Source organism: Bufo bufo, chromosome 3, assembly GCF_905171765.1.
Source record: "Bufo bufo chromosome 3, aBufBuf1.1, whole genome shotgun sequence".
NCBI classification, from domain to species: domain Eukaryota; kingdom Metazoa; phylum Chordata; class Amphibia; order Anura; family Bufonidae; genus Bufo; species Bufo bufo.
In genome coordinates, this window is record NC_053391.1 from 558423687 (window position 1) to 558441389 (window position 17703).

General features: G+C 48.0%; 1 protein-coding gene across 1 annotated transcript in view; it reads right to left on the reverse strand.

Annotated features, from left to right (window-relative positions):
* KMT2D (lysine methyltransferase 2D) overlaps positions 1-17703 on the reverse strand; it is a 158304-nt gene that overhangs the window by 107896 nt on the left and 32705 nt on the right. The window contains 9 exon segments of the mRNA XM_040425528.1: positions 34-902; positions 1186-1349; positions 4157-4338; positions 4978-5089; positions 12063-12228; positions 13838-14000; positions 14079-14188; positions 14663-14859; positions 14989-15103. Of these exon segments, the coding sequence (XP_040281462.1) occupies positions 34-902; positions 1186-1349; positions 4157-4338; positions 4978-5089; positions 12063-12228; positions 13838-14000; positions 14079-14188; positions 14663-14859; positions 14989-15103 (2078 nt within the window).

Consider the following 17703-nt stretch of genomic DNA (forward strand, 5'->3'; position numbering starts at 1 on the left):
ATTGGTTGAGATTACGCATAAAATTTGACTTACGTGTTTGACTCTAGATCGCCCGGGAGAGCACTTCCGTCTTGACTTCTCCCCATCTAACTTCCCAATAGAGGGGTCATATAAGAGAGAGTCATCAGTTTCGGGCATAGAGTCTGTGCACAGCCTCAAAGAGCCATCCTCCTTGTGCAAGCACATCTCCATACAGAGGGACCCGCCCTCAGGGTCAGGTGAACCTAAAGCATCATAGCCATGAAAGCTACCACTTGTATCTCCCTGGCTCAGATTGGAGATCTCATTTACTATGTCTGACTTGATGATAGTGCATCTTATGGGCATCTGAACTTTGTCCGCAGATAAATCCCCTGCAACATCTTGACCTCTTATGTTGTCATTGTTTAATGTTCCTCTTGCAGACTTACAAGGAGGCTCATCAGAGTCCACGATCATTTCAGAGTCTGATGGTTGCTGAAATAAACGATTGCAAGGGTCCTCTTTAGTCCTAGTAGGACTCTGGCAGGTTCCATCCTCTAGGCTCAGTGAGTCCATAGGTTGTGTGTCCTCATCTGCAGAGGCATTTGCCCGAGTCCTATCTGGAGTTGAAGGTATAAATGATGATGTCTGGTGAGAAAAACTTTGTGAACGTGAAGACACCATTTGTTTCTGGTGATGGATGAATTCTGTGCCTTCTTCCTCAACTTCCATATCTTCATCTTCCACTGTGACTAGAACAGGAGCCTCCTCAAGTGGTGCACATGGGTCAAATGTCCTCTCCTGGTGTGATGGTTCTGCTTCCAAAGGAGGAGGACTTCTGGTCTCGATTGGCAGCGGGGGGGTGTTGGGAAGAATCTCTGGAGCCTCAGCAGCTTCGTTGTCTGAAGAACCAAGCCCATCTTCATCAATTGTTGAAACTTCTAGAAAAATACGGAAAATAGTGCAGTAACATTAAGTAATATTTTATGCACAAAAGGACATAACAGCAAAACATATAAATTATGTTTACTTCCATTATTCACATGGCATCAATATTAAACAGCGCTGTACAAATACCGCAGTCAACATTACCGATGAGGCAGGGATAATTGCCGCAGGGGTGCTTAGATGACACTTGATCAGCTGCCCCGAAGTAAATGGAGACGGGCAGAGACCTGAGCGGCATCTGGATATGATTTACAGAACAATCTCTTTATTACTGACCTAGTGGTTTGGCTTCACATTCTGAGAGGGCTGTATTCGGGATCTCAACACTCTTGTCCTCTTCATCTTTCTTCTGTACGGCGGCCTGCTGTTTGCTACATGATGGACAGCTCGTGCTGTGCGCCAGCGAGTCACACCTCTGTGCACAATGTGAATGATGGAACCTGGAGCAACACACAAAAGAAACCAAGAAGTGATGGAGGTACAAGGAGCACACTACACTCAGAATTACGTTTACTGAATACTTCAATAACACTTAGGAGAAACTAAAATTAGATGCTTTCCCATGCAAGAACAAGGCATACCAAATGAATGTTAAAGCTGTGTGCAAAAAGCAAGCTATGTCAGGTGTGAACACCCAGTTCTATCGCTGAGTGATGTGGTTTCTTCTTGTGTCATTTAGTTAAAAGGGTTGGCCACTTCCAGGCTAAATGGGTATGCTAGTCCATGTAGTGTCACCGCGACCAGACGTGCACCTTTCAGCTCACGTGAGCTGCTTCTCACAAGGCGCCCCAAGCTGCCTGTCCACCGGTTATGTATATATCCCAACTGCCACGTCCATGGGAACCAAAATGGTGGTCAGCATATGGGGACATGCAGACTGAGGCGGAGGAAAAAAGCAGCTCAGGTGAGCTGAACGTTACATGTCTGACAGCTTGGACTTGCATGACCTTTTTAGCCTGGATTCTTTTTAAGTGGCCTTTTTGGTTCCCATGGATGCAGCACCCACAGCGGTGGGATGTACAAAATGCAAGGGGACAGGCGGCCAGGGACCTTGCAACAAGCAGTTCACATGAGCTGAAAGGTACATGTTTGATTACTGTGGCACAGCATGGACATTCAGAATGTGCCCATTTAGCCTGGATTCTGATAGTCAACCCCTTTAAGCACTTAAGGCGCACTGCAATTATTAATAAGGGCATGGGAGCTGATGTAGGTTTCCGCTATAATCTACGCCACTTTCCCGACGGATCTGAAGGCACTGGGGGATAGTGGAGATTATGGCAATGGGGAGAACTGATGCACTTGGGCTGATCGCACAGGGTGGAACGAAGGGTGTTGGGGACTGAGGGCAGGGGGTCTTATAAGTTTTTATAGAGGAAAGGTCTATTCATAAAAAAATTTCTTATTAGATTACGCGATTAATCGTAAAAATAATCAGTAGAATACTCTATTTCTAAAATAATCGTTTACTGCAGCCCTACCTGTCACCACTCTTTGACATACCTGTTTTTGAAAATAATTGTGCTCAATGTGAATTGACAACTCTAGGTTGTGGCGTGTATTTTTATTTTTTTATTCTTCCTAGAAATATATGACTAAATTGACAACTGGGTTTCATCATTCTCCTTGACGAAAGGGATGTTGCCCATACAGCGACCACTTTGTAGTGATACCCCTCCAATTGTCAATTTATTCATAAATTGATAAGAGGAACAGCAATCCTTAGGCCCCTTTCACACGGGCGAGTATTCCGCACGGATGCGATGCGCGAGTTGAACGCATTGCACTTGCACTGAATACCGACCCATTCATTTCTATGGGGCTGTTCACATGAGCGGTGATTTTCACGCATCACTTGTGCGTTGCGTGAAAATCGCAGCATGCTCTATTTTGTGCGTTTTTCACGTAACGCAGGCCCCATAGAAATGAATGAGGTTGCGTGAAAATCGCAAGCAAGTGCAGATGCGGTGCGATTTTCACGCACGGTTGCTAGGAGACGATCGGGATGGAGACCCGATCATTATTATTTTCCCTTATAACATGGTTATAAGGGAAAAATAATAGCATTCTGAATACAGAATATATAGTAAAATAGCACTGGAGGGGTTAATAAAAAATAATTTAACTCACCTTAATCCACTTGCTCGCGCAGCCGGCATCTCTTCTGTCTTCTTTCTTTGCTGTGTGGAGGAAAAGGACCTGTGGTGACGTCACTCCGGTCATCACATGATCCATCACATGATCTTTTACCATGGTGATGGATCATGTGACGGACCATGTGATGAGCGTAGTGACGTCATCAAAGGTCCTATTCCTCACAGAACAAGACAGAAGAGATGACGGCTGCGCGAACAAGTGGATTAAAGTGAGTTAAATTTTATTTTTTTTTTTTAATTAACCCCTCCAGCGCTATTTTACTATGCATTCTGTATTCAGAATGCTATTATTTTCCCTCATAACCATGTTATAAGGGAAAATAATACAATCTACAGAACACAGATCCCAAGCCCGAACTTCTGTGAAGAAGTTCAGGTTTGGGTACCAAACATGCGTGAGAAAAATCACGCGAGTGCAAAACTCATTACAATGTTTTGCACTCGCGTGATTTTTCCACGCATGTTCCCGCAACGCACCCGGACCTTTTCCCTCAACGCCTGTCTGAAAGAGGCCTTAGGGTTCTATGAAAAACATTTCTAAGGTTTATTTCATGAGGGAAGACTGTACTAAAACAGACATGTCAGGAATGGCGACTGGCCCTCTTAAGGGTATGTCCACACGGAACGGATATGCTGCAGAACTGCAGCCATGTATTGGCATGTAGTAAATCCATAGCGTTTTACAGAGCTACCAAAGGGTAGGATATGTAAAGAAACTGTCCTGCAGTGCGGGTTCTGAATCTGCAGCACCTAGGGTGAAATCTGCAGTAAATGCGCAGAATCCCAGCAAAGTCTGGAGTGAAAACTCTGCATCCTAAAGTGGACATTATAATTCCCGTCAAATATTCTCTCTTCTTTTCCCAGCCATCTTCCATTGTAAAACCTGGCAGTAGCCATGCCAAACTACAGAGCCTGATCTTTAAGCCAATTGGGACTATCCTGCTACTTTTACAGCAGTCACTTGAAATACACTTAAAAACGACAAATCATCCACACAACATGAGCGCAATAGTGTGAGGAGTTCTTTACAGCATGTACTCTAGGCTCTTACACAACCCAAAGAAACACGTATGAAATAAGAGAAATCTTACTTTAAGCATTTGGGGCACTGGTTCATGTTCTCCAAGGAGCCAGGCTGATTACACTGAACACAGGGCTCTGCCATGCATCGCTGCTCTTGGCATTTCTTGCACACAGAGAAATTCTCATACCATGGACTCCCAGGCTCCAACTGTGCTGTGTGAGAGCCACAGATTCGACAGACACGGCAATTCTGCGTAGAAACATTGTACAACAATTATTCATCAGGAATAAAGTCTAAAGGGGTACTCCTGGATTTTACTATTGATATCCTCAGTATAAGCCATCCATATCTGATCGGCAGGGGCCACCAACCAGCAGTAGCTCTGGAACTACACAGCTCTGTCCACTGTATAGTGCAGGGATCAGCAACCTCCGGCACTCCAGATGTTTGCATGCTGGGAGTTGTAGTTTCACAGCAGCTGGAGGGCAGAAGGTTGCTAATCCCTGGTATAGCGTATGGTGCTTGCTACTGCAGCACTGCTCCCAATGAAGTGAATGGGACCAGGTCTAGATCGAATGGAGCTGTGCAGCTGTGATCAGCTATCGGGGGGGTGCAGGGTGTCAGATCCCCGCCGATCAGATATTGGTGGTCTATCCTGAGAATAGGCCATCACTAGTAAAATCCTTAATCCGGCAGAGATATGAAAGCAAAGGTTTGGATCTATATAAAGCTCAATTTGCCATCAACTCTCAAGCATAGCTGAGGGTGTCACGGCTGCAAGTAGTAGCAAAGCTTTCATTGAGAATTGACAGAGTAGAATTTTTAACAACCTGAAGAAGGGAACAGATCCCCAATAGAAACAAGCAAATAAGGAAACAATAGAAATACCTTGCATTTCCATGAGCCTGCAGGCAGATCCTCGGTGGCAGGTTTCAGACAGAACGCGTGATATCCTTTGTCACAAGCATCACACACAATCACCGAGTCCTTGCCAGGTTTTCTGTTTAGGGTAAGGTACAAATTAATCAGGAGGAACATGGCATAATGTATCCAGCAAGTCAACCCTTCTTGTGTATCATGTCCGTTAGGCCTCTTTCACACGAGCGTTTCGGATTCTCTCAGGGTCTGTTCACATAAAAACTGATGGTTTTGCACGCAAGTTCAGTCAGTTTGGTCTGCGACTGCGTACAGAGTTTCAGTTTTTTCCGTGTGGCTGCAATCACAGTTTTTGATGCACGTAAAAAAATAAAAATAAAAAAAAAAAAAAACGAGATTTTTGTATAACTTACCAGTAAAATCTCTTTCTCGCTCTTTCCTTGGGGGACACAGAAGACCTTGGGTATAGCTCATCTCCATAGGAGGCGTGACACTAAGTGAAAGCTGTTAAGCCCCTCCTCCACAGCTATACCCTCAGCCTGGAGAGAGAGACTGCCAGTTGCGTGTCCAAGCAGTGAGAAAAGGCAAAGTCCAACAAGGAACCAACAAGCCAACTACCCAACGGGTAACACAAACTCGGAAACCGTGTAGAGAAAAACAATGAATGGGTGGGTGCTGTGTCCCCCAAGGAAAGAGCGAGAAAGAGATTTTACAGGTAAGTTATACAAAAATCTCGTTTTCTCGCCCAGTTTCCTTGGGGGACACAGAAGACCTTGGGACGTTCAAAAGCAGTCCAAAAGGGGAGGGACCACAGCTCCAAGGCGAAGCACCCGAAGGCATCAAGGAACCGCCGCCTGCAGACCCAGGCGGACCAAGGCAGCATACGCCGAAGCCAGAGTATGCACCCTGTAGAACTCTGTAAAGCGTGCACGGAAGACCTGTGGCCGCCCTGCTCAAATGCATGGCCGAAGCCCAATGCCTCCGGCCCAGGAGGCACCGATCGCTCTGGTGAAATGAACGGTGACAGCAAAGGCAGAATCCTGCCCTCGGTGCGGTAACCTCAGCAATAGCCAATCTGATAAGGCGGAGGAAAACCACCCTGGAGTCCGTCAACTCTAAGCGCGGACCTCCAGGAAACCCAAGAGACCGAACGTCGACAAGAGTCGGAGATCTCCAAGTAAAACCGGCAAGGCCCAAACAACGTCCAAATCGGTGAAGTGTTGAAGCGAAAGGCAAACACCACCTTCAGAAGGAAGGAACGGGATGTAGAACAGCCCTGTCCTGGGAAAAGACATAAGGCTCAGAACAAAAAGGGGCCATTCAGGCACCAGTCAGAGACACGACTGATACGGAAACACAACCGTACAGGACAGACGGGGTAGAGAGAACTTCTGTAACTGCTCCAAGGATAAGATTGGAGCACCGAGAGCTCAGTATGAAGTTCCCAGGGCGATACCGAAGGACAGTACAGAGGAACCAAAGAGCCATTTCGAGTAAGAAGGTCTTGACAGGCCCAGAGGGCCGGGGAACACTGGAAGAGGAAGAACAGCGCTGACACTTGACACCTCAAGTAAAGGAATCCCAGTCCCAGGTCCAGGCCGGACTGGAAAAAAGACAGAACCATGGGGAGAGAAAAGGTCAGAGTGGGGAATGCACAGCTTCCCACAGAACCCCAGACAAAAGAACCATAAGTCTTACGACAGATCCTGGACGAAATACAGCCAGGAGCGGACAGTAGCAAACCCGCTGGAGTCGCCTGGCAAGCGGGCGAAAAAACCCAATGTGATCAGGCGCAGACCAGTAACACGGGCAGAAGTCAACAAAACTGGTCCCGTCGGCCCCCGAGCAACGTTGTCCCGTATCCACCCTAGCGGGGGAGCAGAAGGACAGACTGAAAGGAACCAAAGGGCCCGCCCAGCATCCGCCAGATGCCAGGACAAGACAGGCTAAAGTCCATGCTGATGTAGCCATGTTCTACAGTCCCGGTGTGGGAGATCAAAGAACAATCTGGACCGAAAGGTAGTCCCCCCAAGTTACCGAGAAGGTAAGTCTACAGCAGGACCATTGACTTAGAATGGACCACGCAATCTGCACTCAGCGGGAGGACAGAACGCGGTAGACTCGGTAAATAGGCACAGCTAATACAGCCAGTGTGAACAAGGGAGACAGTACGAGGCCAAGAGGAACACCGGAACCATCCACATGAACAACCATGCTCTCCCCAGAGGGGAGGACAGTGAAGGAACAGCCTCTGAAGTCTGGCGGGACAGAAGCCACATCGGAGTGATCTGTACCGAGCGGGAGCCAAACAGAGCCGGCGAGATAAGGTAGTCGAGACAGAGGCCGGCATAACACCCTCCAACCGAACGGAGGAGTGGGCAACAGGGAAGCCATAGGACAGCTCAAAAGCAGAACCCTGCTACACTGTGAGATGCCCAGTTCACCGCCTCGCAGAAGGCGAATACCCTGAAGAACCCAAAGGTGGAGGTCCTCCGGACCTGGGTAATCGAGCACCCAAGAGAATTTGGGTGACCTTCCCGAGAAAAGCGGCCCGCACCTGGTAGCAGATCAGACTGAAGCGTAGAGGCGCCAAGAGGAAGGACTCATACCACACTACATCCGAAGAGGAGGAAATTGCAGCAGGCAAGGGAACCGCAGTCCTGCCAGAGCCAACGAAGAATTCGAGGGGCGCTCCAGACAACAGCACTCCCGACCATGTGACCACTAACGCAGGGAAGCAATACCGCGGAAGGACGAATGGGCACGCATCTAGGAACCACGAACACTCCCTGGGATGAAGGGCCAACTAAATGAATGAGCACCACCCAGCTCCGTGCAGCAGAGAGCAAGTAGAGCCCGTCCGGGTCAGGTGGACAGAATTAACTCCTTAGAGACGAGTGCAAGGCTTGCGGCAAGCATCGTATCCCAAGAAAACAAAAGTATGCCGCAGGAAGCAGGTGAGGCATACGTACGAGCAGCCCGTAAGCAGCGAGAAGGCCAACCCACCTACAGGAGGAGAAGGCATAAACGGCCCAAACAACGCACAAGAACGTCCGCTCACTGCAAAAAGGTTAATTCAGCGAAAAAGGGGGCTCGCCACAGAGTGCCACAGCATGTACGGAATTGCAAAGTGCAACCTGAAAGGGAGTTATGCACAAGCCTAGTATAGCATGCGATGGAACGCAAGCAGTCCGCCCCGAAAGGGGGGAAATTGTATCTGGCAAACTGCAGTCGGCAAGAGTGCAAAGGCCGGTCCCAAAAGGGAGTGATGCCTAAGGCCGTACCTACTTCAGAGAAGCAGGACATACCCTATAATCCAGCAGGAACGCAGGAGGTCCACCTAGTGAAAGGGGAACATGCACAGGGTTATCCTAGCATTAAGTGAGTGTGCAATAATACACCCAACACTGATTTAGCGAGAGTGCTACTACTCTGCCAATGAAGGGGGACATGTACAAGTCCAGCACAGCCATACAAGGACAGCCGTGAATCTCATGAGCGTGCCAAATTCTGCCCATGGAACAAGGGGTGGTCACGCACAAGGCCAGCACCGTATCCAATGGGAGTGCAAGCGTTCCACCCATGTTAGAGGGCCATGCTCATGGCCAGCAAGGTATCCGGTGAGAGTGTAGCATGCCGCCCAGAAAAAAGGGGGGGGGTAATGCACATGGCCAGCATCTCATCCAGGGAGAGTGCGTGCACCCGCCATGTATGGGAGTCATACACATGGCCAGCAACGTACTGGTGAGAGACAAACACAGTCAGTGAGAATGTGTGTATGTCACCTGAGGAAGGAAGGCATGCCCATGGCAGGCAGCGAATCCAGCGAGAGTGCGTACACCGCCCATGGAAGAGGGGGTCATGCATATGGCCGACAGCGGATCCTGCGAGAGTGCAAGCACCCCGCCATGTATGGGGTACATACACATGGCCAGCAACGTACCTGCGAGAAAACAACCACAGACAGAGGGATGTATGTATGCTGCCTGAATCATGCCTATGGCCGGCAGCGGAACCAGTGAGAGTGCAGCATAGTAACATAGTACATAAGTTCATCATAGCACATCAGAGAGAGTGCAGCGTTCCGCCTATGGAAGGGGGTCGTGCACATAGCCAGTACCGAATCCGGTGAGAGTGCAGTATTCCGCCTAAAAAGGGGGGTCATGCACACGATCGGCAACAGATCCAGTGAGAGTGTAGCGTTCCGCCTAAGAAGGGGGTCACGCACATGGCCGACAGCGAATCCAGTGAGAGCGCTGCGTTCCGCCCATGGAAGGGGGTCACGCACATGGCCGGCAGTGAATCCAGTGAGAGTGCAGCGTTCCGCTTAGAGAAGGGGGTCACGCACATGGCCGGCAGCAAATCCATAGAGAGTGCAGCATTCCGCCTATGGAAGGGGGTCATGCACATGGCCAGCACCGTATCCGGTGAAGGTGCAGCATTCCACCTAAAAGGGGGTCATGCACATGGCCAGCCGGCAGCCAGGGAGAGTGCAGTATCCCGCCTAGGAGGGGGGGGGGGGGGGGGGATGCACATGGCAGGCACCATAACTGGAGAGATGATGAATGCTGCCTACGGAAGGGCCGCATGCACTTGGCCAGCGCCATATCCTGGAAGAGGGCAGGAAAACCGCCTAAAAGGGGAAATGCCCTAGCACCGACGCAGGTTGGGAGCGCAATATATATATATATATATATATATAAAAATAAATAAATAAATAAAGGGGGCCACCATATAGTCAGGAAAAAGGGGGGGCCAGCCATACAGGCCCATTGGGAGCCGGCCTGTACCCAAAAGGGTTAACATGGATCCGGCCTGGAGGGCGGCGCTGCGATCCCCTGGGGGCGGAGGAACCTCCCGGCGGGAAAAATTCGCGCCTGGAGAAGTTCCCGCCCCCTCCACCAGAGGCCGGAATTTTGCGGCGTAGCAGGCCGTGGTCTAAATTTGCGGCGCCCGGTATGTACCGCCGGAACCTGAGGCGGAGTGGCGCATCAAACCGGCCGCGGGTGCCCACCCCGCGGGCCGGTCGGAATTGCGGCCCAGCAGGCCGCGAAGCCTGGGCCAAAATTTGCGGAGCCCCACCGACCGGCACCGACGGTCGGCCGGGGCCTGCTGGGCATAGAAGTCAAGCCCAAAGCCGGCCGCGGGAGCCCACCCCGCCGGCTGGAATGGCGGCTTGCCGGCCGCGGGAGCCCACCCCGCCGGCCGGAAGAGTCAGGGGCCCGGAATGGCGGCTTGCCGGCCGCGGGAGCCTACCCCGCTGGCCGGAAGAGTCAGGGGCCCGGAATGGCGGCTTGCCGGCCGCGGGAGCCCACCCCGCCGGCCGGAAGAGCCAGGGGCTCGGAATGGCGGCTTGCCGGCCGCGGGAGCCCACCCCGCCGGCCGGAAGAGTCAGGGGCTCGGAATGGCGGCTTGCCGGCCGCGGGAGCCCACCCCGCCGGCCGGAAGAGTCAGGGACCCGGAATGGCGGCCTAGCAGGCCGTGGGCTAAGATTTTTGCGGCGCCCGGCCGCACCAGAGTACCAATGTCGGCCGGAGGCGAGGCCTCACTCCACAGCCGTCAGGAGCCTCAGGCCTTGAGCAACACTCCGGTAGGAGATGGGGGGGGACCCAGAGACCGGGTGCCTGTGGTAGAAATAAACTAGGTTGCCGCTTCTGTAGCTGGCTGTGGAGACAGCCACTGGCTGCATGTCTATGGGAGCCAGGCAGGGGGGGGGTAAGGCAGAAGGAGATTGCCGCTCTGCAGGTGTCAGCATAGATCCAGCAGGGGACTAGAGGCCCAGTATGGGGGTCAGGCACGCAGGAGACCGGGGGGGGGGACGGGGACGTAGGGCTGGAGAAGCCTCTCTCTTACCACAGCCGTCTTCACCCTCGGTCCATTCCAGCAGGGTCGCCCCTTCAGCTACTGGCACCGTAGTGGCAGGACGCTGGAAGAGGGACTTGGCGTGCGGGCGACCCTTGGGCTGGCGGGATGCAGGGGAGCTAGGCTGCCCTGGTCCACCTTGCCTTCTGTGGGGGAGGCAGCAGTGCGGGTGACCGGCACTGGCGCAGCTCAACCCCGGGAGAACAGAGAGGTCTAGTGCGTCTCTGTTGTCCCTGATGATCTGGAACAAAAAGAAAATAAAAAAGTAAAAATCTAAAATTGAAACAAGGAGAAACCAGCCCTGCAGAGCAGGGAGTGTCTTGCCTCCTTGGACACTAAGCAAAAAACTGGCAGTCTCTCTCTCCAGGCTGAGGGTATAGCTGTGGAGGAGGGGCTTAACAGCTTTCACTTAGTGTCACGCCTCCTATGGAGATGAGCTATACCCAAGGTCTTCTGTGTCCCCCAAGGAAACTGGGCGAGAAAAAAAATTCTTGCAACCATCTATGCAAAATCCATTGCATCCGGATGCAATCTGTTTTTCATGCAAGTCCCATTCATGTCTATGGAACAAGAGCTGCGTGAAAAATGCAGAATATAGAACATGCTGCGAGTTTTCCTAAACACAGAAAAGATGCATGAAAAACTAAATGAATGGGTCTGGATTCAGTCCTGATGCTATGCGTTTGCTTCACACATCATATCCGGACGGAAAGCTCAGCCAAACGCAGTGTGAACAGCTCCTTTATGTGTTCTACTGTAGAGGGATCCACAACTTTATCAACATTAGAATAATAAAACATGAAAGGTTAAAAGATTAATGAAGGATGGCAGTAAAGTGACAAGAGCACATGGCTGGGATGAGACATATATTTGTGCTATATCTGGAATGGATCAGACAAAGCCTTTGCTCGGAGTGGACCCAGTCACAAACAAATATGCCCGTCATGTGGCCTTTGCAGTTTTGAATTTGAAAGCTTTGTCCATTTCAACATTTTCTGGGCTAAAAAGGAGTAAAAAAAGCTTTGAAAAATGCAAAGTATAAAATGAGTCTAAGGTTGTTAAGTTTTACGTAACTTATTACACGTATAACTACCTTTCCATTTCACTGTAAGTCGGAGAGCACACAGGAGTATTTCACTCTTCTGCTTCCCCTTGACCACCCCTACATACCACACTATCCATGTGTGACCCGGAAATAAAGCACTACGATGCTACAAATGTTTTTTATTTCCTACCTGCAACTTTGGCACACTTTACACTCAGGACACTGCCAGCCAGAGCGCTTCAATGGGGTTACGGTAATCTCCAGACAGGAACCGTGATAGTGCAGTCCACAACTGGTGCAGAACAGGAGGTCTGTGAGATCACCGGGCTTGTTACATAGCATGCAACACGAGTCATCTAACATAAGAGAAATGGTGAAAACAAAAAGATGCATAAGACAGCAGACTTATTTCCTTAAAGGGGTTCTGCACTTTGTTTTAACTGATGATATCATCATCTTCTGATCGGCGGGGGTCCGACACCCGGGACCCCCGCCGGTCAGTTGTTTGAGAAGCCAGCGGCCCTCCAGCAGCGCCGCGGCCTTCTCACTGTTTACCGCCGGCCCACTGACGTCACAACTACAATCAGCTAGTGTGGGCGGGGCTAAGCTCCATTCAAATGAACAGAGCTTAGCCCCACCCACGCTAGTTGATATTGATACTAGTGGGGCCGGGGGTAAACAGAAGGCCGCAACGCTACTGGAGCGCCGCTGCCTTCTCAAACAGCTGATCGACGGGGGTCCCGGGTGTCTGACCCCCGCCAATCAGAAGCTGATGATCTAGCCAGAGGATAGATCAGTAAAAACAAAGTGCAGAACCCCTTTAAATAGAAATGTATGAAAAAAAACAAAAAAAAAAAAACATGGAGTTGCTCTCCAAAAATCACAAATAATTTATGAGACTCTAGGAAAACATCAACCACTTTATAGAGTAACAAATACAATGCAACAGCACCCTGCAAACCAAATAAAGTACAAAAAAGTATTCTAATGCTAAGGCTATGCTTATTATGTAAATTAGAGATTCTTGGCAAATACATTTTGTACAAAATTATTTGGGCCCGTCTGCCACACGTCAAGGCGATCTCTGTAAGACGGAAACCGAACACTAAATTCTACCTGTTATGTGCCATGACGGCTACCATACAATTCAGGGAGTCTAGGTTTCACATGCATTCTGGCCCACCTTAATTTTTGTCATCTTTGGTGCCAAAATGGCCTCCATTAAATCCAGGGAACGTGCACCTGCGCATTGGGATGTGCCACCCCCTCCCCCCTTTTTTTTTTTTTCTTTTTTTTACTTTAAACTCATCCATAGACTTAAAAGGGTTGTCTCACTCAGACATTAGTGGCATATCACTAGCAATGTCATCCGCTCCCATCTCCAGTATGGATGTCATCCACTCCTTTCTCCAATATAGGAACCCCGAAGTGAGGGCAGCTGCACATGTATGGCAACCCTCCATTTATGTCTACAGGAGTTCTGATACTAGCCAAATCCAGGCTTGGCAATTTACGGCAGTCGCATAGAGGTAAATGCAGCGGTGGCCACACTTGCGCGGTGCAATCTTCATTTGCTTGGCTATTTTTGGAACACCCATAGAAATAAATTGAGAGGACGCTGCATGTGTGTGATGCGCTCTCCTTCACTTTCGGGAGGACCTGCACCTATCTGACATTGGAAGCATATCCTAGCTATAGGTCACCAATGTTTTTTGTTATCTCAAAGTGTGTCTGGTCAGCAAAATTGACCAAAGCCGTGCATGTCTCATAGAAAGTGGAAAAATAAGGATGTGTGAATAAAGACATTAAAGTCAATGCATGCGTGTGCTGTTCGTGACTCACTGACGTGTGAATCAGCCCTAACTAGAAGCTGAGCAACAATAATGTATGTAAGTAGCCCCAGCCTTAAAATTGGCACGGAAACCTACATGAGGGCAAGTAAAGGAACGAAGAAGCCGAACTTACCCATTCCAGGCTCTTCTGCCACATGCTCTGTGCACAACAATTTTAAGGTCTTCATTGACTGGAAGGATCCACTCGCAGCAGCGCATGGAAAATGATATCGGCGCAGACACCCTTTCGAGTGGCACTGAATGGTAGCACCCATCCGTTTACAGTATTCACATTTCTAGAAGAGACAAACAGGTTGACATCTTCCTGCTAAAGGCAATCCTAAGAAGACTGCAGAACGCCCCCCGTTACAAACCTGTGATATCCCTGAGAATACAGCTATGTCCACATTAGTCAGTCCAGTTCCTTCCACATTCTGGACTCCACATGACCAAGACGCACACCAGTAGTGAACCCAGCAGTGACCTGTAAGACATGATAGTAATCATCACATCATCTGTATTACCCTGGAGATTTGATAAAGCAACATCTATAAAGGAAAGCCGGATGCAGAATGTGTCAGTGACCTGAAATCCTAACACTTCAAATACAACTAAAGTGTAGAACAAACAGAGGTATGACGACATTTCCTTATAAGTGTAACAGGTTCTCATTCTTCCCCCTGAACGAAAACCCAGCCAAGACATGAGAATAAGGCAACAACAGTGTGGGGGGGGGGGGGGAAACAGTTAAACTATCAAGAAAAAAAGAATAAAATACACCCATAGACAGTCATTTTTTTAAAAACACACATGATGACAAAAAAAAAAAAAAAAAAAAAAGATATTGTTCGCCAAACAACCATTTTTGCAAGTAGCCTAAACGTGGCTTTTTGGCTAAACATCGTTGACCTAAACATTCGCCATATAATAACATTATAGAAGAAAAACCCAATCTCACCTGAAGGTTCAAAGAGCTCCTCTGGTAACACGGACTCAGCAAACCCAATGACAGAAGGATCCAAGTACTCTGTGCCGATCTCTTGTACCCGACACAGAGCAGGATCCAGTTGTGGGCGGCCTGGAGAAGGATCAAACCGTAGGAGTTCCCGCTGTCCCTGTGGACTCCATTCTCCACAGTTGCAGAGAGCACAGCGCCTGCAGCGAAAGCAATAAGTTACCGAAACCATAACTAAAAACAAGAACTCCACCTACGGAAGGTTAGCAGATGGAGGACTGTGGTAAAAAGATACAAATGCATAGGTTTCCTCAGAGCATACAATATACCTGCTACATGGCGTGCCCACGACAGTGCCATCACCTACAACACCTGCAGTTGGCGATGGATTACTGGGCTCATCTGCTTCCGCTTCACAGGCCACATCAGAGGCATTTTCATCAGCTAGGGAGAATAAATGAAACCGTTTGCATGAACTCAAACACACAATATTGTACATAAAATGGTAAGGAAAAGCTACGGACGCGGCTGCGGGCTTGTATGGAGCAGGCTGTTGCGCTAAGCCTGCTCCATTACGCAGCGGGTGAAGCTGTATAATACAACAGTCACCTGGCCGCAATGACGCCACGATCGCAGCATTTGTGGAGTTCAGCAGAGGGATGTGGCTTTCTTTGCCTTCCGATCGGAGCCCCTGCAGTGAAATTGTGGGGCTCTGATCGGCTAGCATGAAGGTTACTAAGCCTGACATGCACCGCTCCCATTCACCATAATAGTTCTCTATTATGGTGAATGAGACAAGGGATCAGAAGATCCCAGGTACTAGCCCCACTTGGGAATAAAAGTTATAACGTAAAAAAATTTTTTTTAAAAAAAATGATAGAGAATATATATATATATATATATATATATATATATATATATATATATATATATATATATATATATATATATATATATATATATATATATATATATATATACACACGACCTATAGATTTTTTTTTAGGGCCGATAGCGATAATTTGTGAACTTTCAGGCCGATAATTTATACCGATATTCTGGGAATTTTCATAAAAAAAAAAAATGCTACACAAATCTGCTGAAAATTAATATGTTTATTGTTAACGTGTATTTTTTTTGTAAATCTCTTTTTCATTTATACTTTATTTATTTTTTTACTAACTTTTAGCCCCCTTAGGGACTAGAACCCTTGTCCTATTCACCCTGATAGATCAGCCCCTCCCCTTCTTTTGTCCTCTCTCCTCTAATTGGCGGCAGCGGCAGCAGCACAGGGGGAGGGAGACACTGCTTCCTTCTCCTCTGTGCTGCTGAGGGAACACGGAGAGCGTTCTGTGTTCCCAATACGTTATCGGAATATCGGCAAAATAGATGCCGATAACTGTCAATATCCTGAATATCAGCCGATAATATCAGTAAAACCAATAATCGGTCGATATATATATATATATATATATATATATACATACATACATACATACATACACACATACAGAATTATTAGGAACAAATGTTCTATTTCTCATTAATGCAATTATCTAGTCAACCAATCACATGGCAGTTGCTTCAATGCATTTAGAGGTGTGGTCCTGGTCAAGACAATCTCCTGAACTCCAAACTGAATGTCAGAATGGGAAAGAAAGGTGATTTAAGCAATTTTCAGCGTGGCATGGTTGTTGGTGCCAGACGGGCCGGTCTGAGTATTTCACAATCTGCTCAGTTACTGGGATTTTCACGCACAACCATTTCTAGGGTTTACAAAGAATGGTGTGAAAAGGGAAAAACATCCAGTATGCGGCAGTCCTGTGGGCAAAAATGCCTTGTGGATGCTAGAGGTCAGAGGAGAATGGGCCGACTGATTAAAGCTGATAGAAGAGCAACGTTGACTGAAATAACCACTCGTTACAACCGAGGTATGCAGCAAAGCATTTCTGAAGCCACAACACGCACAACCTTGAGGCGGATGGGCTACAACAGCAGAAGACCCCACCGAGTACAACTCATCTCCACTACAAATAGGAAAAAGAGGCTACAATTTGCACGAGCTCACCAAAATTGGACTGTTGAAGACTGGAAAAATGTTGCCTGGTCTGATGAGTCTCGATTTCTGTTGAGACATTCAAATGGTAGAGTCCGAATTTGGCGTAAACAGAATGAGAACATGTATCCATCCTCTGATGGCTACTTCCAGCAGGATAATGCACCATGTCACAAAGCTCGAATCATTTCAAATTGGTTTCTTGAACATGACAATGAGTTCACTGTAGTAAAATGGCCCCCACAGTCACCAGATCTCAACCCAATAGAGCATCTTTGGGATATGGTGGAACGGGAGCGTCGTGGCCTGGATGTGCATCCCTCAAATCTCCATCAACTGCAAGATGCTATCCTATCAATATGGGCCAACATTTCTAAAGAATGCTATCAGCACCTTGTTGAATCAATGCCACGTAGAATTAAGGCAGTTCTGAAGGCAAAAGGGGGTCCAACACCGTATTAGTATGGGGGCACTAATAATTCTTTAGGCGAGTGTGATTATATATATACAGATTTTTGCAAATCTGACATGTCACTTTATGTGGTAATAACTTTGGAACGCTTTTACTTATCCAAGTCATTCTGAGACTGTTTTCTCGTGACACATTGTACTTCATGATAGTGGTAAATTTCGGTCAATATTTTTCAATTTTTATTTAAACAAAATACCAAATTTACAAAAAAAAAAATTTGGAAAAATTTGCAACTTTCCAAATTTCTATTTCTCTGCTTTTAAAGGGTTTCTGTCACCCCACTAAAGTGATTTTTTTTTTTTTGGGCTAGTTAAATTAGTTATATAGCGATATATTAAAATATAATAGTGTTCCTTACTTTGATCCAGCAGTTTAGTCAAAAAACGAAGTTTTATCCTATGCAAATTCGGTCTCTACCAGCAAGTAGGGCGTCTACTTGCTGGTAGCTGCTACAGAAATCCGCCCCCTCCTCTTGTTGATTGACAGGGCCAGCCGGGATCTCCTCCTCCGGCCAGC